This window comes from Gasterosteus aculeatus, chromosome 18, assembly GCF_964276395.1.
Source record: "Gasterosteus aculeatus chromosome 18, fGasAcu3.hap1.1, whole genome shotgun sequence".
Lineage (NCBI taxonomy): Eukaryota > Metazoa > Chordata > Actinopteri > Perciformes > Gasterosteidae > Gasterosteus > Gasterosteus aculeatus.
In genome coordinates this window covers 6360704-6385012 of record NC_135706.1, presented here as the reverse complement: position 1 = coordinate 6385012, position 24309 = coordinate 6360704, and the positions used below count along the sequence as shown (strand labels likewise).

Sequence of the window (24309 nt, the reverse complement as noted above, 5' to 3'; positions counted from 1 at the left end):
CAAATGCACCAAAAACAAGTAGACAAATGCTCGGCAAACGTAAGGGAATCATACAACACGCGTGTCTCTTTTCCAGGTGTTGATATTAGAGCCCACTAAAGTGTACCAGCCTTCGTATTTGTCCATAAACAAAGACGTGGATGACAATACGGTGTCTATCTGGCATGTCGCTCCTGATGACAAGGTAGGCGTCCAACCTGTACATCACACAGCAACACCTTGAAACTTGAATGATTGACATTACACTAACAGGAAGTCCTTGCTTCTGATGGGCTGGCATGCATCGCTTCACCAAATCCCTGCTCTGTATCATGCTGAAAGTAACTATAGATTAAAAAAAATATGCATGATGCAAGTGCTTTGACCAACTAATGGGTTAATCTAAGATACTCACAGCAGATGGATGTTGGTGTCAGTTCGCCTGTGTTGTTATCGCTGCGCTAATGGCCTCCTGTTTCTTGTCATGGAGACCTTTGCGTCTGCCTGTTGATGGATTTTCTCATATTGTAGTACATTATTGCTCACCTAGACGGCAGCGTATGAATAAAAGCAGTTATTTACCAGAAATTGATCCTGTGCAACCTGCTCCATCAAATACACTGACTTGATGTTTTCATTGTATGTGCTGTAGCCAATGTAATATTAAAAAACTACTGTCTATTATTATTACTGTAAGATCTATACAACATATTTTAGATAAGGATACTACTCTGATACTAAAATCAATCTGTAACTAACTGCTTGAAGCTGACGTTATTTGTTTCGATCTCTCCTAAAGCAAAAGGGGATTCACGAATGGAACTTCAGTGCCGCTTCAGTACGAGGAGTCAGGTGAGTGTCTGCAGTCTTTCAATGACACACTGATACTATGGATTAGATTCATCATCAGATGAGGAGTTTTACGGAACGTGTGGCTCCGCTACGCAGCCAAAAGTCACCTGGCAAATTTATTGAGTCCTGTCTGCTGTTTCAAAGGATTTCATGATTGTCGCGGGGGGGGCTGAAGTCCATCCCAGCCAACTTCGGGCGATAGACAGGGTGATTTAATGATTGTTTTAAATATAAATATATGTTTATATTTATATAATGTCATTGATTTTGTAAGGATTTGGTCTTAAAACAAAGTAACAATTTGAACTGATGTTGACGGTAGATGAAAATTGAGGGATCAGCAATGAATCCCCTTAGAACCACGGATCTCTGGGAAAAATGTGCCAATATTATGACAATACAGCAAGTAGTTACTAAAATATGTTAGTATGGTGTTGTTTTGGTTGTTTCATGTATACGATCGGGGGGCTTCTAGTTGTGCGCTAACGGGTGCTCCGTGGTAGAAGCAGCAATACTTAAGCTGAGAGCTGCAGGTTAGATGGTAACCCTAAAGGTTCTCAACAGTCTTTAGTTTGTCCCTTCTGGGCTCCTGTACAAACGTGGAGGTGCAACACGGCCAATTTTGTGAAGAACTGCTCCCCATCTACAGTAACTATGAAGGTTTCTTCCAAAACACAATGGAATTTGTGTTGAATGAAAAACCTTGTGATGAATGCTGAATGTAACAATAGAAAAAATCAAAATATCTGGATAAAATCTGGATAAATATCTACTGAGGTCACATGTCGTATGTGCAGAGTTACATACCCACTAATAGTTGCATCACATGCGTGCAGTGTGCAGATATGAGAGAGCAAACCTCTCCAGACTGAGTGCTCCATTAAACACACAGTAGACACACAGTCTACCGCGGACGGTTTTCATGATTTCTGTCTCTGCGTCTCTTTTTTCCTCGGCCCTCAGAGGAATTCGGTGTCAGATCGGCGGAGGGCTGTGCTCACATGTTGCTAGGGAACGACTCATTCTCTGTGCCCACTCAGCCTGCAGTCAGTCAGCAGGACACAGTGGCTCTGTGCGCAACAATACAACCACACACACGCTGTCTCTTCGTCGTCCAAATAGGCAGCGCTACCTTGGAATTGGATAAGGGCTCGTAAACACGGACACACAGCTCCATTTAGCTGTGACACTGAAGCTCAGAATCATATGACAGGATAATTTACAAAACGGGTTTTGTGTTCGTTCCAGATGTTGCCCAGAAACAAACGTGTACATAATACTGCATGTTTACTTTGTCTATCATACCGGGCTTTATGTTTTGATGTAGTGACGTCCACATGTAGTAACACAACATCTTTTATTTCATAAAAAAGCCGTTCAAAGGCTGATGTCATAAGCCTGGTGGATGTCTTCATTCATCCTCCAAGTTACATGTGCATTGAAGGAATGGTCATCTCACTAACTGATCCGTCTCTCTTCAGCATCTCCAAGTTTGACGAGCGCAGCGCCTTCCTCTACGTGCTGCACAATGCAGAGGACTTCCAGATCTATTTCTGTACAGAAATGCACTGTAAAAGGTCTGTTTGCTGACCCTCTGTTTGTTTTAAATGATACAAGTTGTGTTAACACCATACATCTTTATTCGTTATGATGAAATTGATTTAGTAACCATGTCCACAATGTTTTAATTATGGCACTGAATTGAATGAAAAGAGGGAATTGAATGGACAGAAGAACAACAATACATAAGAGACTGCAGCCATTAGCTAACATAAAACAAATAACTTTTGAGTTCCCAGGTTGTGAACAATCTCTATGGCTGCTTATCTTGGGGAAAATAACTGCAGAGCATCCGGAACACAATACATTTGTAAAAAAGAAGAAGTATTTAGCATTTATTACAAACAATGCTTGCAATCATTAAAAAATAACTGATAGAAATTCTATCAAATTTTTTTTTAGGGGTTCACAATTTCAGATGTGCCAAGATCAATGCAGGTGTAAAACACAACCACTCCCGCATGAGATACAATTAAAAAACAAAGCCTTCTTAGATCCAACATTGGATTTTTCTGATGTATTTTTGATCACTAAGATTTCCCTGCATTGAGTTCGCCTCATCTCTCCTTGTACTCCGGGCAGCTCTACGCTCAGTTGGGAAGTTTTGCTCCCCTGCGTTACCTTGATTCATTTCGACACCATCGTGTTCCTCACTCGTGTTCAGACTTGCGACTCTCACATCAGAGGCTCTCGAGCACTTCTAGTACCATCACGTGCAGCGTGACAGTCAGTGAGTCATGCCGGCTGTTGTTGTGAAGCGATACCCCTTTAACTCCAGGAGGGGAAAGGCAGTGGCAGTGGAAAGGGAGGGGAAATAGGTGGTAAAGATGCCGAGAGTTGTTCACAGAACACCTGCAGGTCTGCCGTGTGTGACAGCGTGCTCAAATAACAGCTTGCGTTCAGTGAGAGCGGTGGAGGGTCTTAACATGCATGCATCTGTGTGGGAGGCGTGCATGCAAACATACTGTAACTCCTTGCAGGTAAGACCACCATTAACAGTAAATACTCAACCACAATATGGGCGGATTGGATGTGAGACAACATGTGCAAAGTGTACATTAAAGAGATAAATGTTATGCTGACAGGGAGGTGTTCATAGTTAGGGTGGTACGGCACTAGGACCAGGTGCATAATAATGTGCATAGTAATAACAGAGCAGGCGTTGTGGCCCCTTCATTGTGTGTTGCTCAAAAACGTGACATTTTTCACTTCAACGCATCAGTAAACGCACACGGCCAAACGCACTTGGAGCTTAATATCAGCGCTCATTCACTAGTTTATTGGTGATCGAGTGTCTCGATGCTCTCAGACCGCTGTTGATCTCTATGTTGTGTATGACCTCTACTTTGGATTGACCAGGCTTTTCTTTGGCAGATTCTGCGATCTGGTCAACAGCATAGCAGAGGAGGCCTGGAAAGGTCCGGAGGAGGGAGACTGTGACAGTGACGCCTTAGAGGTGAGAGGACTAAAGGCTGTGATTATATTTGTTTAGATATAAATAAATATGCATTTGTATAGAGTCCTCCCTATAGTGTATGTACTAGTGCACCTGCACCAAAACCAGTACATAAAAAATATAGGATCTGTGGTGCAAAGTTCCTTCTTTATGTTTGTATTTTTATAAAGCCTTAAATGAAGAGGCGGTAGAACCTCATACACACCAAAGCTTCAGCAACATGCATAAACTCTACCAACTCTACAGTAATACAAGCTTTCCACTGACTGGAAGTACTTTTACATCCTGTTGTGCGTCTGCAGAGCACTTTGCCTGCTTTCTAATTGCCATTCAGAGGAAACATTCAGAAAATATTTGAATAGCTGACCACAAAACCATCTTTGGTAGCTAATTAGCTTTGGGCAACTGATTGGCTTTTCTTCATGTTTTATCAAAAGACCAGGAAACAAACGACTTTCAATAATATGTTTCCCTCGCTCTTCACAAGATCCTTTTTTAACATTCCTATCATCATTTCTGTTTTAAGCTCGTATGAACTCAGATTTTGAAATCTAGCTTTTTGAATTAGTCCATCACAATTTGCACAATAATAACTGGATCCCGGCAGCTGCAAAGCGAGGGAACACGTAACCTGCTGGGATGAGTCGTCACTGGTGTTGCTTTGTGTGCTTTGACGCACCTCCCTCTGAAAAAGCACAGCTAAAGACCTCCAAACGCTGCCGCTCCCTTTTTATACAAAGTGGCTCGGCACGGATCAAATGTCTAACAGGTTTCACTCAAGAACTGGTTTTACATCTGTGCAACAAAAGCACCGCTGAGCTGCAATTAATGCTGATTTGTCTGTCACTTAACAGCATCGGCCTGTTTAACACATCCTGGAGGTTTTAAGGAATCTGATGACAAAGAAACAGTTTTTTTAGTAAATTTTTAACAGATAATTATTATTTTTATTTGTTTGGGTACAAATGCGGTTTGTTGGATTATGAATCCCAACGCAAAAATAAATGAACAGGAGCACAATGCAGTGACTGACATTCTGTAACAAGTGCACAAAAGTATTTTACTATTACTATGATCATATTTGCATGATTTTAGTACAGACTTCAACGTGTAAACAATGAAATAACAATGCTATTGCTTCTTTTGTATACAGAGAACGTATATATGTTTAAATGGATCAGTGGTTTTTATTGGGTCAAAAAATGGCATCCAGCTGGATTTCTGTATAATCCTTTGTGAATATATTCAACAAATTACAACACGTTCACACTCATTAATCTGTCCAACACCAATGCATTACCTGAAACCTGAGAAGATGGGCGTACTCACTTTCTGAGGAGTTCCATGCGGAGGACGAGCTCATCTGCAAATTAAAAAAGACTTTCCGGCATTACATGGGTCATTTCCTCCGCATCATTAATTATGTCATCGCTGCTGCTCAGTCGAAATATATACCGGTCTTTATAGTGACGTTTTTTTGCCCCGATGTCTCCACAGTACGACTACGAGTACGACGAGCACGGAGACAGGGTGGTTCTGGGAAAAGGCACATTCGGTGTGGTTTACGCGGGCCGAGACCTCAGCAACCAGGTCCGACTGGCCATCAAAGAGATACCGGAGAGAGACAGCAGGTGAGGGTCGAGCCAAAGGTTCTCTCATCTTTTCTTCTGTTTGGCGCTCTAAAGGTTTTACAATGTTCTTTGTAATAATTCCAGTGACATAATGACCCCCCCCCCCCCCATGTACAGTGAGTATAGTCATGTGCTTCCACAGGCACAACGATGAAATTGCAGCGTTTAAGTAGACGTGTGTCAGAGCAATTAATGCTTCCTTCCAGCTCTGCTGTTGAGCATCATAAAGCGCTGCTTTTCTTCGGATGAGAGTGTGTCGCTGGCGGCTTCCAGCTTTCAGCGTTCTTGTGTCCACTTGAGTGACTGGTTAATGCAGAGCGACGGGGGCAAAGCCTCTGCTTTGAGTGCCCCTCTGCTCGAGTTCCACACAGAAAGATTTTAGTCACTACGTTTTTATTTTTCTGGTGTGCCTGTTTCCTCCTTTATATTAAAATACTTGGTAATTGTGGTTTTATTGAATGGTTACGCAAAGGCCAATTTCAAATGTAATAATAAAACTGTTCATTAAACTCTGCAGTATTGAACCATCATTAATGTGAATCCATTACTTCTCAAACCACAAACCCATTACTGAAACATAATGGGGTTTTTTAATACAGGTACTCTCAGCCGCTCCACGAAGAGATCGCTCTTCACAAGCACTTAAAGCACAAGAACATCGTCCAGTACCTCGGTTCCATCAGCGAGAACGGCTTCATAAAGATCTTCATGGAGCAGGTGCCCGGAGGTGAGACCCGCTGTGGTTTCATTCTTATTAAGAGGGAATGAAATGACGGAATGGTTTCAGGGAAGAGATGAACACTATTTGAAATATGTGTAAAAGAAAATAACTGAGAGCTTAAAATGAAATGAAAGGACAGGCTCAAGTTAAAGTTTTTCTTCAAGGGCCTGTTGTTACTTATCTTCATTCTTCACCCTAACCCTGAATAATCATAGATTCAACCAAAGCCCTTAATCCCCCAAATCATCACTAAAACTGCTTCATAAATAAATGCATTGGGTCTGTATGTGATCCAACGGAAGAAAAGAAAAATACACAACGTTCTGTGCCGATCGCAGGTCGGATCGGGTGACTGATGGGTGTTGTTCTCCTTCCATGACTTCCAGGGAGTCTTTCCGCACTGCTGAGGTCCAAGTGGGGCCCTCTGAAAAACAACGAGCACACCATCGGCTTCTACACACGGCAGATCTTGGAAGGTCTCAAATACCTTCACGAGAACCAGATAGCGCACAGAGACATCAAGGTGACCTAACCAGAGAAGACGGTGTTGCGCAATAACATAATAGTTGGTTTTTCATCTTTGTTGTATGTTTGTCTCCCGGCAGGCTGATTCCCATAAAGGATTCATTTGGAACATTAAGAAAAACATAGTTACACTTCAGCAACATTCAAATGTTATTATTATTGGTGAAAATATATTCCACCGCCTACAGAAAGCTAAACTTTAAAAAACAGGAAATCCAGAGGGAAAGATGTCAGTGGTCTCCAGATGCCACACTGTTTGATTGACAGCTTTTGGCTCTGCAAAAACATCAGGCAGTTCGACAAAAACAGATGATGAACGGCGATGAGCGTTTCTGGGAAGGAGGAACCCACATTCTCAGTGGGTCGTTCCTCTCGGGGGGGAAAACCCAGAACTCTTAAATGACAGACTAAGAGTTTGTGACATTTCACATTTTCAAACTGGTATTTTAAATGCATGCAAGAACCCAACAAGAATTCTTCCCTCGTTCGTCAAGTGACAACGTTAAATTTGAGTTAGTGCGATTGCATTACAGGAACTTCTTCTCATCCGAGCTTCGCCTTTTTTCTCACGTTAAACCCCTCCTCCCTGCTTCACCTCGTTTATGACAAACCAACACTGATAACACTTCCATCCCATACAGTCGTTAAGGTCGGCGTCCTCTCCCCCCAAACCCGTCCGCCTGATTCAACAACACGGTCATATAAGCGTCATCAGCGTCCCGTGAATGTTAATCACTTTGTTTTGGCGGCGATTTGGCTCTCCCCTGATCGTTGCAACCTGCTCTTTGTCAAGGCGGCACCTCGCATAATCCCATATAGCATCGTGGAATTCCAGGAATGCGTGGGCGTATCTGTTCTCACGGATGTCTTTGTCAATATGCAGGGCGACAATGTTCTCATCAACACTTACAGCGGCGTGCTGAAGATCTCAGATTTCGGCACATCCAAGAGGCTGGCTGGGATAAATCCCTGCACTGAGACCTTCACAGGTACGCTCCGGCCCGTTTCTTCTACAGAATGCCTGACATATCGCTTCTAAAGTCCCATTTTCTTGAGCCGACAAGGAAAATCAACAGTAACGGCCATGAATAAAAGTGAGCAGTGAGGTAAGCCGATAGTCTGACATGTCTTCAGGGCACTAATCCAGCCTCGGCTCTTTGGCCAGTAAGTGATATCACTGAGAATAAACGCCCGTGGCTGTTCCCTTTGGAGTAAAGCGTGCAGTCAGGTCGGGTCGGGTTTGTCCCTTTGTGATGTCGGCACCTCGGGGGGCCAATTGCAGTTGAGTTTGACCTCTTAGATAAGACCATCTGGCCGCTGATTGGAGCAGAGCGGAACTTAACCTGGATGGTGGAGCTCTTTCAGGAAACTGGGCTACTCCTTTTTATAACCCGCGTTGGCTATAAATGTGTCCCCGGCTGTTTTTAGCTCAGAACACAAGCTTCTAAAAGCAGCAAACTTTTCGCCCTGCAGGCTATTATTAGAACAAAAGAGTCCTTTCAGCGGGGAGGTGCAAATGCTACTTTGGACTGTGACTAACCGACGACACACACAGTCTCTTTGCTGTTGCTCATTGACCGCACACCCTGGTTAAGGCTCATGTCATTTGACTTGTAGGCTTTTATGCATGAACATTAGTTTGCTTTTAATGCAAACCAGTCAATGATTTATACATTCACGTAATCGTTTTGTTGGTCGGTTATTTCTTTAAAAGAAGTGTGGTCGGGCAGCAGATAAGAAATGTAAACAAACCCGTAAATCAGTAGTTCAAGGAGGCAAAACTTCTTCTTGGGAGTTAAATAAGATGATTATTTCAAATATGTTACATTTATTTGGTCTTGCCCAAAATAGAAGTTTTCCTTTACAATCCAGGAAAGAAAGGTTTTTTTCTTTCTTGAGTTTCTTGAGTTGAATGAAAATACCGACACCCTTTTCTTTTGTGTCCGGCTGGTGAAACCCGATGATGAATCCTGATCCAAATCCAATATTTACCAAATGTATTTCAGCGATCCCTGCCCCACTAAGCATATACGCCAAGCCTGAAAATGATGGCATCCTAACATCTGCCTGTGTATTTCTGTTTGTTTGTCTAGGCACATTGCAGTACATGGCGCCGGAAATCATTGACAAGGGTCCTCGAGGATACGGCAAGCCAGCGGACATCTGGTCCCTCGGCTGCACCATCATAGAGATGGCAACTGGGAAACCACCCTTCTATGAACTGGGAGAGCCGCAAGCCGCGATGTTCAAGGTGAGAGACGCCGAGGTGCCGAGACAAACCCCACCGACCCCGGCGGGTAATGTTTTCATTTTAACAAACGCCTCAAGGAAGGCAGGTGAACATCTGTGTGTGTGATGACGTCTTCCATGAGGAAGAATTCCTAAACCGACACGTGTTAAGGTAATCCCATACATAACCCAGCCAACATTATCCTCAGAAAGCTATGCTTATATATATATATATGGAGATATATTTACGTTAATATCCCACGAATAGATTAGACTGCTAAACAGATTTCATACTTGCAGAGCCAGACAATCCTTATTCAAGGTCGCCGTTTGAACCTTTTCCCCAGCATGCAACTGCATCTCACCGTCTTAAGCGCTGAATTGAGGGGGTCGTGGTCATAACAGAAACAGGTTAGATAGGTTAAAGGTCAAATATGATTTAATGGAGAGACGACAAGACAAAGTGTTTACTTGTTGGCAAAACTCTATGTCATATCAATTAATAGTGTAAAGCAATTAGCTTTTATCAGCCCTCAAACTGACTGACTGACACATTCAAGTTATGAAAACCTAGTTTGCACATGCAAACTATTAGCAGATGAACGATTGCAGCTCTTCTTGTAACAGCCTGGTTTAGTCATAAATTCCTTAACGCTCATAAAGAAGTCATATTCTATAGTATTTATTGCTTTGTTATTTGCATAATTATATTTATCTTTCACACTTGTGTGTGTGAATTTTTCTGACATAACTTGCTATGTAACTTTCTGTAATCTTTACTGCATTCAATATATGCCCTGCAGGTTACTTTGCGCGGTTAAAATATTTGGAAATAATGGGGAGAACTGAAAAACCCGATCTAAAGAAGTATTCAGTGGGTCAGGGTTCTGCTATTCTCAGTTCCTTTTGTTAGGGAAACAAAACCAGTGAGTCAGCTGTGCACCTGCATTGTGTTAACACCTGCGTGCTGTCAGGTGATCCAGCTCAGTAGAAACTACAAACATTGTTCATCTACAAACATTTGTTTGAACACAAGCGGACATTGAGAGGAACAATATAAGGCATGTTTTGGTTTTTCCAGTTTTTGTGTTCACTTGTTTGTGTCTGAAACCTTTCACTCACTCAATTGACAATGTGCATTAACTCTGAGCGGAATTGTAAAGCGCTCCAGACCAATGAAATATTGTTCCCAGACACTGTGGAGGCTAATAAAGACGTTAAGGATCTTTAAGGGCTGTCTGGGAAGCATTATAGCGCTCCTGTCAAAGCTGTGAATCAGGGAATTTTCCATCAGATGTGATTTAATTAAAGGGCCGTGAAGTCAAACAGAGGGTGTGTATGTAACTCTGCTGGATACTCCTCATAGTACGACTACACAACATGAAAGCAGTAGCTGAGGTCACGTCACATTTTCTGAACAAAGATCAGAGAATTCATGCACCTGCAACTACAATCACGCCTTCTTTAGCGTTTTAAAGATCGCATGCTGTGTGTGGACTTTGCACGGTGTGTCGAGTTTTCCCAAATAGCTAAACGGTCCTTAGATATTCTTCACTCATCCTTGTGGAATGTCTCAAGGGAGGGGCATCCTCCCTGCTTGTCTTAAGTCAACATTCCTCAACAGCAACACCAGGAATTTCTCGGCGTCTTGTGTGAAGCTTTGAGCTCTGTTGCCGTGCAGCACAGTCCCACAGCTCACCGGCTAAACACTCGCTGCACAAATCAAATAATTCACCACGAGAACTTCCAATCGGTTCTTTTTTAAATGATTCTGAATTTCTCTACACCCGCCTGTAATGAGCAAGTGACCTTTGTCTGCAGGTGGGCATGTTTAAGATCCACCCGGAGATCCCAGATTCCATGTCGCTGGAGGCCAAAGCCTTCATCCTGCGCTGCTTTGAGCCGGACCCGGACCACCGCGCCACCGCCCTGGACCTGCTTACCGACGAGTTCCTCACCGTCACCAGCCGCAAGAAGAAGGGCAAGAACAGCTTCACGGGTGGGCTCAGCGGCCTTCAGCTCCAAGTTGATTAGAAAACCCCCCACAAATAACTGTTCCCGCTGGTTCCAGTCTTCATGCTGAGCTAAGCTAACCATGCACTGGTGTTTCCTTTCATAAGCACTGCAACTGACTTATTTGTGGTAAATCAGACTGCATCTCGAGGTTGAGAAGACATCTTTTAGACTAACCATCCTCAGCGGTGAGTCCTCTGCTTCACCTGCTTATTATGAAGCCAGAGAACATCTTCATCTTCATTATGTGGACTTCAAAAGTCCCCTGAGCAGTGAAGCTATAATGTGCCGTGGCACCAGAGCAAAAAAAGGTCAAAAGCTCTCTGTGTACTTGGAAATGATAATATTTGGTTCTGACGCATATTTTATGTTTGTCTTTTCCCCCCCATCACAGCTCTGTCACCGGGGACGGGTGAGTTACTTTGCTCTCCACACTCCTTCTTTCAGACATATTTACCGCTAAGGGACGACTTCATGACCAGCGCATCAGTTAGGGCGAGTCATCGGCCTGCTTTACCAAAGACTGTCGAGGTTACAGTTTTTTTATTTTTTCTGCTACCGGCCGAGCACGACTTCCAAGAACTTAAAACAGACATTGCACAACAAGACTTCTTTTCTAATGCCTGAATGTCGTCCATTGTTTCACGATCATTTGAAGTCAGATACATCCGATATATCATCAGAGTTTTCTTTGTGTCTTTCTTTAAAAGGAAGCCAATTTTCCATTAGCACTTATAATAATAATAATAATAATAATTCCTCCCTGTTGAATACTGTCTTTGTTACGGAAGAACAGCTTGAACCTGCTGAGAGGTTCAGTCCCTTTCTGCAAAGCAAAAACATCAGGTCATTAGTGTTGCAAATGGTGCAACGGGGACTTTTTAAGGTTCCTCGTGTTTGTCGTGTGCCTCCTCCAGAGTACCTGCGCAGCATCTCCCTGCCGGTGCCGGTGGTGGTGGAGGACACCAGCAGCAGCAGTGAGTACGGCTCCGTCTCCCCCGACAACGACCTCAACACCAACCCCTTCATATTCAAACCCAGCGTGAAGTGCTACAGCGAGAGGGACGTGAAGGGGCCCAGGTCCCTCTTCCTCAGGTAGGATGTGGGTTGCTTCAAAGTAAATGGGGTCATGATGGTGTTTTTTTTTCATTTTGCCTCACTAGAGACTCTCGTAATGTTTTCTTATAGACTGCAGCGTTGCTCAATGCTAATCTCTCCTTCGGGCCCAACAAAGTTATGTATGTAATCTTATTCTAATCTGATTTGGGGCATTTTTTCCTATGAAAAAGAACAAGTTTGAACATGAATAATTATAATATAAAAGTTGGTATCCGCTGTCGAAACAACAACGTCGGATGAAGCTTATACCTTTGTAGTACAGAACTACAGGAAGACCACATCACATGAACACGATGAGTTATGTTCACGCCATAAATCATATGTTCATAGTTCCAAAATGAGAAATTGATTGCTCAGCTTTGAAACAGAAACAAAAAACACATAAATACTTAGTAGAAATGAGTACACAATGGAAACAATGTAATTATTGTATAACAACATGAAATCATTTCCGCACAAGGTCTGATTTCAAGACGGCACAGTCAGATATAACTTTTCATTCTTTTCTTAAACAAATACATTAATATCAAAGCAATGGTGGACAGAAAATTCCATTCTATGTCACAAAAAGCCCCAATACTTATTTTTTACTTTCCAACAGCATTCCAGTAGAGAATTTCGAGGACCACAGCGCGCCTCCGTCCCCCGATGAGAAGGATTCAGGCTTCTTCATGCTTCGGAAGGACAGCGAGAGACGGGCTACGCTGCACCACATCCTGACGGAGGACCGGGACAAGGTGGTGTCCAACCTGATGGAGGCCCTCAATCAGGTTGGTGATGAAAGGCACCATTAGTCAGCGGACAAACAGGCCAGACTACGGATACTATCTAAAGCTCACTTCAAATATTCCTATAATGGCCCCTATGCCCCTCTTTCTATTTTCCCCTGCAGGGCTCTGAAGTATTGAAGCTGAAGCCTCAGCACATCTCCACCCTCGTGGTCAGCCTGGCCGACTTTGTACGCATGGCGGACAGAAAAATCATCGCCAACACGTTGTCTCAACTCAAGCTGGAGCTGGACTTTGAAAGCACCGCCATCAGTCAGCTGCAGGTCGTTCTGTTCGGCTTCCAGGACGCTGTGAGTATCATCCAGATAGATGGTTGTATGAAGTCGAGAAGGAAGTCAGTGCAGAAAATCTGGCATTGAATATAATAAATCGTCTGTAAATTACCCGATATGTCTGTGCTGAAAATGTATTCGGTTTTTCACTCCTTATCTTCGGTTAAGTCACAGCAGGAAAAACTGTTACTTTGAGGCATCATCTCTGCCATAATCTCTTCTTTTGCACCTACAACACGTGATTTCCTGTCTTATTATCCACCCCCCTATTTGTAGACAGAGCTGCTACCAGTCTCTTCAGAAACCATGTGCTCTGAACACTTTAGTATAATTGCTGTCATTTTACATGAGCTGCAGGCAGCAGCAGGCCGCCATGTGGCTGCTCGCCCTTCACAGCGAGCAGACAGATAACTTGTAACCTTTTAGCGAGGCGATAAAAGGGGAATATGACAGGAATAATTGCACGTTCCGTCAAAAAACGGGCCGCTCTGTTTTTCCCATTCAAAGCGCAGTAATGCAGATGAAATGGAACAAGAGGAAGTGGTTGTTTTCATATCTGTATGGGGTGTGTTGCATAACGCTGCATTAAGATGAAGCTCTGACGCCTCCTGTTGGTCATCAATGCAAAGAATCAGCAGTCGAGCACTTGGGAAGATGAATGGTTTGGTTTGCAGTGCATTGATTTAGAAGTGCAATAATTAAGACTTATCTTAAAATACATACATAAAATGATTCTTTGAAAGACGAGTTGCAGAGATTTGGTCATTAGGCAGAAGACACTAAGGTGAAGAAAGACATTGGAATTTATTTTAAACAGGGACTTGTATGTAGAAATAATTTTATTTTAGATATTTTATATCGCCACAACACAAGATCCAATCAATATTATATATCTTTTTGGCATATAACAACAGGTAAATAAACAGTGGACACAGGTACTGATGATTAAAACTGGGAAAACGTAAATAGACCAACAAAATTTTACACCCTTCTAACTACAAAACTGTACGTGTTCAGGTAAACAAAGTGCTACGAAACCACAACATCAAGCCCCACTGGATGTTCGCTCTGGACAACATCGCTCGCAAAGCCGTGCAGACTGCCATCACCATCCTGGTGCCAGGTAACGTAATTAGGGTCCCGAGCAGAGACCTCTAAAGACATTATCACTGGTCTGTCAGGGGATGACTGTGGGAGTTCCCCCTGGACTCCACAGTAATCACAGCTCTCTGCTGAACGGCAGACATGCGGGAGCCGGAGACCTTCTGTGGTGACAGCCGAAGACATTGATGTCCTCTACGTGGACACAGCAGAGTAGTTTACGTTTTTTATAGAAGCCGAGTTAACATATTAGCACGACTGCATGCTTTTTGCAGCAGCTTGCCCAATGAGACCTGATCACCACAAGGAAACCAAGCAACAAATCTCAGCACCATGAATCAATGTGACTTAGCAAAAGCTCTAAAGGACACAGCAATGACTTTGAACATGTGAACATTTTTTGCAAATCTAATCGACTTGGCAAAGGCCTGCACTCACACTAGTTCATTTCTGTTTAAAAGTTGAAATATATTGGAATCACTATCATTGAACATTATTATAACAAACAGATGAAAGTAGTCATTGTTGGCACCGGATGAAAATACTAATTAAATGTGTAAACTATGGATAAAAACGACTCACTAACGCAAACAATATAAATAATATTAATTAAGATTCAACCTATTATGCATTGTTACTTTTTCTGTAATAATTCTATATATCTTCTGTCTGTAAAATAATATATAATATTTTTTACAGTATTCCTTACAGAATTTTTAATCCAACAATCTATAACCACACAAAGTATAATTTACAAAGACATTAAACAGAGAAAATCCTCACATTTGACGAGCTGAAACCCAGAAATGACTGAATGACCAAAACGTGTGGATTTTGATTGATGAGTTGATCAACAACATTTTTGAAGTTTTACCTCTCGGACTCAATCGAAATTACACATACGTACAGTACATGACCCTTTCAGTTTCCACCACACGATACATAATCACCAAAGTAAATCATTAAAGCAGCGCCTTGCGTCCGTGTGCAGAGCTGCGGCCTCACTTCAGCCTGGCCTCCGAGAGCGACCCGGCCGAGCAGGAGGACGCTGACGACGACGGCGAGCCGGAGAGAAGCTCCGCCCACCCAAGCCGGGCGCCCACCGTCGCGGCTCACGACGACACCGTGGCCACCTCCGGAGTAAGCACGCTCAGCTCCAGCGTCTCGCGCGAGTCCCACAATGCACAGCGCTCCGTGAGCATGGAGCTGGGCCGGATGAAGCTTGAGACCAGCAGGTAGTCAAGACAACACACGCTGTGATCGGACTCGTTTAGAGCTGTCATTCTTGTTAGCTTTCATACGCTTTATTGATTCATTTACGTGTGCCGCCCCCAACTCGTTTGACTCCAGGCTGATGGAGCAGCTGCTGGAGAAGGAGAGAGAGTATCAGGCCATCCTGCAACAGGTGCTGGCGGAGAGAGAGCAGGAGATCAGACTACTGAGGCTGCGATCTGAGCCCGCAGGTGTGGACTTCAATCTGACTGTTTGCAACACTTTGGCCTTTACTTCCAGTCTGTGCACTTATGCGTGCACAGCCAGCTGCTCCTCATTGAGGCGACTCCTCTTTACGTTGATCTGTTGTAAAAACATCATCACAGAAAAGTGCAGAGAAAGAGCCAATGTATTGCTGCAATTTCATTCATTTCCGTAATTTGGGATATATTTGCAGCACTATCGTTAATTGCATTGCACACCTAGAAATGAAGCTGTGTTAGTTACAGTATAAGCGAATGACAATAACGTACCGTTTGCTGTTATATGGACTGACTTGTGTTGCTACATGAGATGGATTTGAAGTTGAACCATATAATGAGAAAGATGTCCCCTGAAATTACAATAGTCAATGTTGCAGAGCTACAAAGCTGCAGAAGGATTTTATTTTGGACAAAAGGGTCCGGTGTGTCTAAAGAAATCTGTTCTCTGTATCCTCCCACAGACGTCCCCCCATCGCCAGGTCTCCCCGAGGGACAGAGGAGTCCACCCGCAGAGAGACGTGAGGACACGGAGATGACCAGCTGGCTCAGGCTGTACGGCGCTGACCAGGACTCCGTAGACCGAGTGAGTCGCTGATTTCACTCTGGAGCCCGACCAGAGTAACCTTTGTTGGTTAAGGTCACACAGTGGCCGAAAAATACAGAACAATCCTTGAGAGACTACAGCTGTAGTTGTGATGTCAGTACTTCCGTGAGTAAGAGGAAGTTTTCAATGAAGCCCTTTTGAAACTGTGTTACTGAGAGGTGTGAAACTAGATTAAACAATCAGATAAAAGTTGGTACGGCATTGTACAGCCAACGCTTGACTTGTTGAATCTCGTGTGACCCTTTTCACCCTCATTTCATGCATTTTGTTTCTGCAGATACTGAACGAGGAATACACGTTGAACAACATTCTCCACGATGTAACAAGAGATGATCTGAAAGGTTTAAGACTGAGGTATTTATTTTTCGTTTTTTTTTTGTCAGTTCAACGTTTCACTTCACTTGAAACTGGCATTTGAAAAGCTTTGTGGATATCCAAAGAGTGGTGAGGCCCAGACAACTCTTTGTCAACCTCACCTTAGGTTTGCTCCGGGTAACTCGGCAGTGAAGGGATCCACAGTGGAAGCTTCATATCTCATAAATCATATAAGGTTTCCATAGTTTAGACATGTGTATTAACAGGCTACTTGTACTACTGTTTTCATCTCCTTTTTTAATCTCCTTTTTATTTATTTTATACTATCTCATAGAATATCATGTTCACGCAAGAGTTAAACATGTTGAAAACAATTACTGATGAAGCCAACATTGTCACTGCTGTTGGCTTCAGCAGGTAGCAACTTGTTTTAAATGAATCAAATTATTTTTCTGCAACTTATCAGAACCATGTTGCATTAATTTAATTGGTCATATAATTAAAGAGAAGTCATTGTTTTCTTTCTTACTGCTTTCATACCCTGGCTAATTTTGTGAAACCGGTTTAGATTACATTATTTGCGGTATTAAAAGTGTCTTAAAAATACTCTGCATTGTGTAAAAACCTTGCTTCATTGATTGACAGATCAGGGTGTTGTGCATCTAGTAGTACAGACAGGAAAGTGCTTTCTGGAGAAGAGAAGTGTCTTAAAATGCATGCATGTTTATGTCCGAGTAGCAGCATACTGCTCCTTGTATGTCGTAATGTCTTTTCTCTTTCTCTTGTCAGAGGCGGGATCCTTTGTAAACTATGGAAGGCCATCACAGATTACAGACAGAAGCACATCTGAGGCCTTAAGTGACGACAACCACTCAGAAAAGCCCAAACCTTCGTTCCAACAGCTCAGTATTCTCCTCTTTACCTCAGTATTTATAAGAGCAAGACTTTTAGGAGAAGAAGCTGTGATTGCTGTGCGTGCAGTGCAGCTCACCACACATGACACTCTGGTCTCATCAGAGTGTTTTGAGCATTTGGGCGGGGGTGGCGGGGCCCTTTTGAGGGCCTCAATTACTGAGAAGTGCCACTGGGTTTGCCATGTCTGATGGACATTACTCAGCTTTTTGTTACAGGTGCGTTAAAAAAATGACAATTGGTAAGAAAATCTATTGTTAAAATATTAAAAACTGTCAGAACATGTTTCTCCTGTCTTTACAAGATGTAATGTTTACAAAATTGGAGACTAACCGTTTTCTAATACAAGCCTGAGATACAAAATACTACATTCAAAATCATGTTATAATGTTTTTATCAAAGGTATCTTATCACTACTTTATTTAAGTGTCTTTTAATTTAATTGCCATGATAATCTGAAAGGCATCCTTGTTTTTTTTTGTTTTTTATCCATACTGAGACTTATTTAAATAGTTTTTCTCTCATTTCCTTTTATAATACAAACCTGCATTTTTATTTTTCATAAACGTGTAAATATCGTGTTATAGAATTATATGTGAATGACATTTCTGTTCTTTTAAAATCACATACTTAAACATAGTAAATCGCCATGAGAATCGGGCCGCGTCTATAATGAACACGGGACAAATTAACTGTATAGTATTGTATTTTCTAGTGTCAGAAATCATAGGATATATAGATAGTATTCAGTAAGTAATTTATATTACATTAAATAGTTTGCTCTGTTTTCTTTTTTTTTGTACACTGACAAAATTGTGCTTATCTTCCTGTAGATGTGACAGCAATCAGGTGTATGTTGTAATGCAAAAATCTCCCAAAGAGCCTTGACCTTTTGATGTCCAAAATGGGGAACAAATTCCTAAGCAGTGTGTCTGTTTTGTTTCATATCCAAAATTATTCACGATTTTTGTGTCATAATAAAAGAATATCTTGAAACTGTGAAAGAAATTTGTTATAAATATTCGTTTTTTATTGAAAGAAGAGCCTGGGAAGTGCAATGGTTTATCTTTACTCATAGTTGCAGTTTTATATTTCCATTTTAATGCCATGAATTAGCACAATCGTTTTATTTTATTTATTTTTACATAAAATGCAAAGTTGCATTACCTTTAGTAAATACAAAACATGGCTATGCACAAATACTGTATGAGGCAAGAAGACAACATTTCAAAATAAATGATGTAGCTTTCATACTTGACTAATCTCATGGGCAATACAATGTGCAACAGAACTATAAAAATCACGTTTTAAAATAGAAGTCAGACAAGGGTCTCACTTATTACTACAAAAACAAATCATTTAGAGCAATAAAAACTGGTTGTTACTGTTCAAATGAAAGTACAGTACGCACATTTATCTCAGAGCAAACGCCATTATAAGGTAGAGAGAAGGGAGGTAAACACAGCTGCAGGTGTGTCCCCTCGCCATGTGCACCCATCATTGTGACGTCAGCCCTCCGGTCTCGCGGCCGCCTCCCCCCTTCACCATGACAACGACAGATTTCTAGCATCGTCAGAGGACAAACGGCCCGCAGTACGAATACTCCCCGTCAAAGTACTGCGTTGTACATGAGCACTACATGCACCTCGGGTGCATGTAGGAAGCCGTGTCCCTCCCCCCTCCCTCCCTCCCTCCCTCCCTCGCGTCGGAGACCAGCCGGAGGCCGCAGAGGAAGGACTGCGCGAACAACATGGCTCTCTCTCAGCATCCCCGGCTGCTGCTGCTGCTGCTCGCTTGCGTCGCTCAGTCGTCGGCGCTCCGACGCACCGACGCCCGATCTTTGCCCATATCGGATTTAAAATCCAAGCTCTCCGGCGTGGAGGAGCTCCTGGAGGAGTTCCGCCAGCAGCTCACGCAGGACCCGACGCGCCGGGCAGGCGACGCGCTCGACTCTTGCGCGGGCGACTTCGACGCCGTCGGGGAGCGCATCATCCGCACCAAGGCCTCCATCGAGCGGGGGGCCACCTTCCTGTTGGTCCCGGACAGGGTGTACACCTGGAAGGACTGTGTGCGCGCCTGCTGCTCCCAGCCGCACTGCACCGTGGCGGTGGTTCAGCAGGACCGGAGGCAGCTCGGGGACACTCTCAGCTGCTACCTGTTCAACTGCACCTACCGGGGCGCGAGCGTGTGCAGCTTCGCCCCGCAGCAGGGCTTCACCACCTACAGCCGGAGCCCCAACGCCACCGCGCAGGGGCCGCTGCTCCCCGGGTCCCCCGGCGGTGCAGCCAGGGGCCCGGGGGAGGAAAAGGCACAAGGTGGGGGAATCAAAACAACAACAACAACAACAACAACAACAACCACAACAGCAGGAGGGAGGAGGGGGGTATCGGTCTGTGTGGTTGGTAGTGATGGGGATGTTCATGCAGCATCATGGGGTTCATCTCTGTGGTTAAAATCCTGCACGGCTCTTTGTTACAATGTGGTTCATTAAAGCTGCGTGGCAAAGTGTATATTTGATGAGTTATGGACAAGAGGTCCGTCTTTACCCTTATAGGTTATATTTTACCCAACATAGTGGGAGCACAACATAAAGGTTAACATTTTTTTTTACTAATTATGCAGATAGAAACATGACTTATGATGTAGAAAGCAGTGTTATACGATGATTTGTAATATGGCACTTTGTTATATATGTATCATATAGCATTAGGCATAGTGTGGGAGGCTTATGCAATAATTACTCATATCTAAAGAACAGAAATCAGCCTTCCAAAGACATTATTCCATACTTTTCTTTGAGGGCCGGATTTGGTTTGTAAAACTTTATTGGGCTAAAGAAACCGTGACTCCAGTCTTCTCCAGTTTATTCTTTCTGGTATGTGGCAACTGCTTCTAATCTCGAGAAAGCATCCAGACTCAGTTAATGATTTGCCGAATTACATCATGTGACTGGGACCTGCAGCAGGTGTTTGTATGGCAATATGACTTCTATCTTTAGTGGATTCAACTAACGCAAGACAAGGGTAGCTGAGTTATAGAAATAGTGAAACAATACTATGTAACGTCCTTTCACCTGATTGGTTATTGTTGAAGTAAAGTAAAAAATAGCAACTATTATCCTGTTTCAGCTTTTTCCAAATGAGGATTTGGTGATAATTTAAGTTATTATTCGCAACTGAATAACTGGATTTTGAACTATTACTTATCAAACAAAGGCATCTCTTTTTAGCGTAGCAATCTTATATTCAAATGCACTATTTAAGCATAGTAAAGACATCTCTATTTGTAATCATCATTCTGCAATACAGTGATGAGGTAATATTATACAACAACTAAATAAAGTATCCATGTAGTACACATCCTTTATAGCATTGTGGTTTTTCCTGTGCGATGCTGCAGATGCGGATGAGCCTCCTCGCAGTGACGCCGGACAGGACGTGGTGATCCAGCTGCCCACAGACTGGGCCGTCCTGGATGGACGGGACAGCGTGGACGACCGTGGGATTAACCGATATGATTGGACTCTCGTCAAGGGGGACACCGCCATCAATATGAAGGTCAGTGTCAGTTCACGCCGATGGTCAAGTTATCTTGTAAGGAAATGTTTAAATTCTGGCGCTTCATTTGAGATTGAAAGCCTGAAAAAACTCACCGGAGGAAACAGAGTCAATTGACAAAAGATACATGGAATGCTTTTCTCTCAATTGATTCCAATATTTTAGTGTACACCGCGAGCAAACTCTCTAAATCTGGTGCACATGTGATTCATTGACGTCTGTATATTCCTATGTGCGTTGAAGGCGACCCATCCGGGGCTGCTGAAGGTCAGCGGGCTCCAGGAGGGCGTCTACTCCTTCCAAATGACTGTCACCGACACATCGGGCCAGAGAAGCTCCGACAACGTCTCTGTTACTGTGCTGGCACCGAAACACCAAGCAGAAGGTGAAGCGCTCCGCAAAACATTTATCTGCGTTGTGAGTTCCTTTCAAGGTTATAGTTATTTCCCAACAGTGTGAAATGTGTGAAAAATTGCTGCTCAACCAGTGAAAATGGTAGCAGCAATGATACTACAACATTAAAGACCCTTACCCTTTTCAAATCATCAAAAGCTGCGTTTATATGGTCCCAGTGCCAGACTATTACAAGATGTATGACTGTAACGTATTTGTGGCCACAGTTTGCACAGGTTTCTGTTCAAAGTACCAGTTCAAGTGTGATGACGGCTGCTGTATTGACATCACCTTTGCCTGTGATGGGAAGCAACACTGCACAGACCGCTCTGATGAAATCTTCTGCCCAATCTGTAAGAAACGCCTTGTTGTTTTTTAACCGTTCAGTTAATAGTTTGCATGAATTATAGACACACACACACACACGCACACACACCCTTTCATTTATTTGTTTTTCTGTGATTTCTCCAGTTGACAGCAACAGGAGGTCGTCGACCGACCCTGCGGATCTGTCAAACCGCCACGGTCTCGTATCCCAGCCAGAGGAGGCGGAGGACGGCTCCGTGCTCCAGACTGGACCCAGAAAAAACATAGAGAACCTTGTGCCACCTCAGGACAGGAGCGAGGCCGCTTTCCCTCTAAATCCTGGTCAAGGGGGCCCTTCAGACAGTCACGGTAAAGTTGTGCACATGTCGGTGATAACGCCGGAAAAAGATTGAAATATTGTGTCACACAAAACCGAGTGCCAATTCCAAATAGCTGGTTGGATGGCGATCCACAAGCATTTCTTTCACTTTATCCGCTCAAATGTTTCCTTCACAATATCATCCTATATCGCTGTGTTGCTAGTGCGGTACCCTGTTTGTAAAGAGGCAGAGACACGTCTGCACAGAGCAGCAGATGGAGGCCCTGTAGGCGGCCATTGAGTCATTGGGCTGAGCTCAAAAGGCTGGCAAAGCCACGGGGCCACTCAGCAATCGCTGGGAAAGCAGCTCTTTGCCCGCGTCTTCTCTGAGGACCGGAACAAAGCCCCTCTGTCCGCTCCGCCATCTGATCCCTGGATCAGGCTCAGACCGACCAAAAGGGTTTCGCCCCCTTCATCTGTATTTTTTCCAGCAGGTATTACCTTCTCAGGAGTCTTTTCGTCAGTTCACGAATGCTGGTCTCATATCGAAATGCTTGTCTAGCTGAGAGGATCCCTCATTGTTCAGGGCGACAGAAATGGCTCTTGGCTGGTTGTGCATATTGGTGTTGATGGGAATACATTAACTCTCCTTAGGCTGCAACTTTACTTCCTATGATCCACACAGGTCATCTTACACAAAACTGCATTGATTCACTGCCTTTTGTTCTGTCATGTGAGATATTTAGGTTTATTTTGTATTCATGCAATCCTTTACAAAAAATACCATTATTTTTCATCTTCAGTGGGATGAAGAAAGGTTTATTGTGCCGACCTTCTCTCTGCTGCTGCAGGTCCGTGTGCTGCGGCTCCGGTTGTCGGACCTTGTAAAGGCACCTTCCCACGCTGGTACTATGACCAAAATGCGGGAGAGTGCAAACACTTCCTATATGGCGGTTGCCAGGGCAACCATAACAACTTCCTCCAGGAAACTGACTGTGTCAGTGAATGTATCCAAAAGAGTGAGAATCTGCTTCTTGTCCCTCTATTTTTGACGTTCATTTTATAATTAAATTCAAATGATTAAATAATTCTTCTTTTTATTTCATGGGTCCAGCTTTCAAACCAGCGACTGTGGCTCCTCCAATCACCAAACAGACTGAGATTGGTAAATCCTAAGCGTATTTCAACTGAAGTTTATTCAAATACAAGCGTTTCAAAATTGAATCATCTTTACGTACCTTCCTTCAAAGCTGCCCCAAAGGTGTCCCTGAGCCGGGCCGAGAGCAACGCGCCCGTATCCAAACCGTTTCCAGGGATGGGAGGGCATCCAGTACCAGAGTCAGGTATGGTTTAGGTCTGTATGTACCTTCTGTTCTTTTGTACGTGTCATTTTCTCCCTTATTTTCCATTTGGCCTTTGTTACGCCCCGAAGGTGCGATCCTTCCTCTGACTCTCGGCCTCATCATCACTGCTGTGCTGCTGCTCATGATTGGCTGTCGCCTCAGACTTGTTGGACACAGGCTGAAGAAGGCACGACCCCTCACCACGGAGGAGTCTGATTACCTCATCAACGGCATGTACCTGTAGCCCATCGGCCGTGGGTAGACATCTGAGAAAAGAGAAACAACACCGCAGCCAGAGCCGGAACCTCTTTGAATTTGCACGCTGTGTTTCTTGCAGCCCAGCGTCTGTCATTTTTGCCGTCAAATGGGAAACACCCCCAACTCTTTGCTGTCATGAACGTCTGTGCACATAGCCACACTGAACTCCTCTGACTGGTAAATCCGCTGCAGACGCTGCCTTTAAAGCCATTGGCATACATTTAGACGCTTGTTAATCCATATTTACCATACGGTACAAGAGAGCATTCATCCTTATTAAAATTCCTCTAAGGCAGGTTAATTTGACATCAAACATTATTATTTGCACAAAAATATGCTGTGATTTTTGCCACTGGGTGGCACTAATGTGGCACGGTTGCACTGTACATTTCACCTGAGTTAACATTTTTCTGTAAATTTGACCAAACCTATCTGGAGTATCAACTATATTTGCACTCATGTATACCCTCAAAGTGCTGTGTGATATTAAAGCGTGTTATATATCAAAAAAGAACTGGTACGACCTGTTGACTGAGTTATTTACAAAAATGCAACAATTTATCTTTTCCCACAGCACATAA

At 43.4% G+C, this 24309-nt stretch overlaps 2 protein-coding genes across 2 annotated transcripts in view; both read left to right on the top strand.

Annotated features, from left to right (window-relative positions):
* map3k5 (mitogen-activated protein kinase kinase kinase 5) overlaps positions 1–18560 on the top strand; it is a 44724-nt gene extending 26164 nt beyond the window's left edge. The window contains exons 11-30 of the mRNA XM_040160268.2: positions 77–184; positions 779–831; positions 2313–2408; positions 3766–3847; positions 5345–5478; positions 6078–6205; positions 6586–6722; positions 7608–7713; positions 8818–8975; positions 10775–10952; positions 11361–11378; positions 11884–12061; positions 12687–12855; positions 12978–13163; positions 14163–14268; positions 15238–15481; positions 15597–15709; positions 16183–16304; positions 16603–16679; positions 17430–18560. Of these exons, the coding sequence (XP_040016202.1) occupies positions 77–184; positions 779–831; positions 2313–2408; positions 3766–3847; positions 5345–5478; positions 6078–6205; positions 6586–6722; positions 7608–7713; positions 8818–8975; positions 10775–10952; positions 11361–11378; positions 11884–12061; positions 12687–12855; positions 12978–13163; positions 14163–14268; positions 15238–15481; positions 15597–15709; positions 16183–16304; positions 16603–16679; positions 17430–17490 (2454 nt within the window). The 3' untranslated portion in view covers positions 17491–18560. The remainder of the gene's footprint in view (positions 1–76; positions 185–778; positions 832–2312; positions 2409–3765; positions 3848–5344; positions 5479–6077; positions 6206–6585; positions 6723–7607; positions 7714–8817; positions 8976–10774; positions 10953–11360; positions 11379–11883; positions 12062–12686; positions 12856–12977; positions 13164–14162; positions 14269–15237; positions 15482–15596; positions 15710–16182; positions 16305–16602; positions 16680–17429) is intronic.
* Positions 18561–18566: 6 nt separating this feature from the next.
* On the top strand, positions 18567–24239 carry lrp11 (low density lipoprotein receptor-related protein 11). The gene is made up of 9 exons (XM_040160274.2): positions 18567–19867; positions 20952–21109; positions 21353–21494; positions 21730–21855; positions 21974–22177; positions 22979–23146; positions 23242–23292; positions 23378–23470; positions 23560–24239. Exons 1-9 carry the CDS (start codon positions 19303–19305, stop codon positions 23712–23714), a joined length of 1662 nt encoding a protein of 553 aa, XP_040016208.2. The 5' UTR covers positions 18567–19302; the 3' UTR covers positions 23715–24239.
* Positions 24240–24309: the final 70 nt, after the last annotated feature.

Excerpts from the sequence above, each read along its gene's own strand:
- lrp11 (XM_040160274.2), top strand. The coding sequence starts at position 19,303 with ATGGCTCTCTCTCAGCATCCCCGGCTGCTGCTGCTGCTGCTCGCTTGC. Across the intron at positions 22,178-22,978 it reads GGGCCCTTCAGACAGTCACG|GTCCGTGTGCTGCGGCTCCG; the intron begins GTAAAGTTGTGC and ends CTGCTGCTGCAG. Across the intron at positions 23,147-23,241 it reads CAGTGAATGTATCCAAAAGA|CTTTCAAACCAGCGACTGTG; the intron begins GTGAGAATCTGC and ends TCATGGGTCCAG.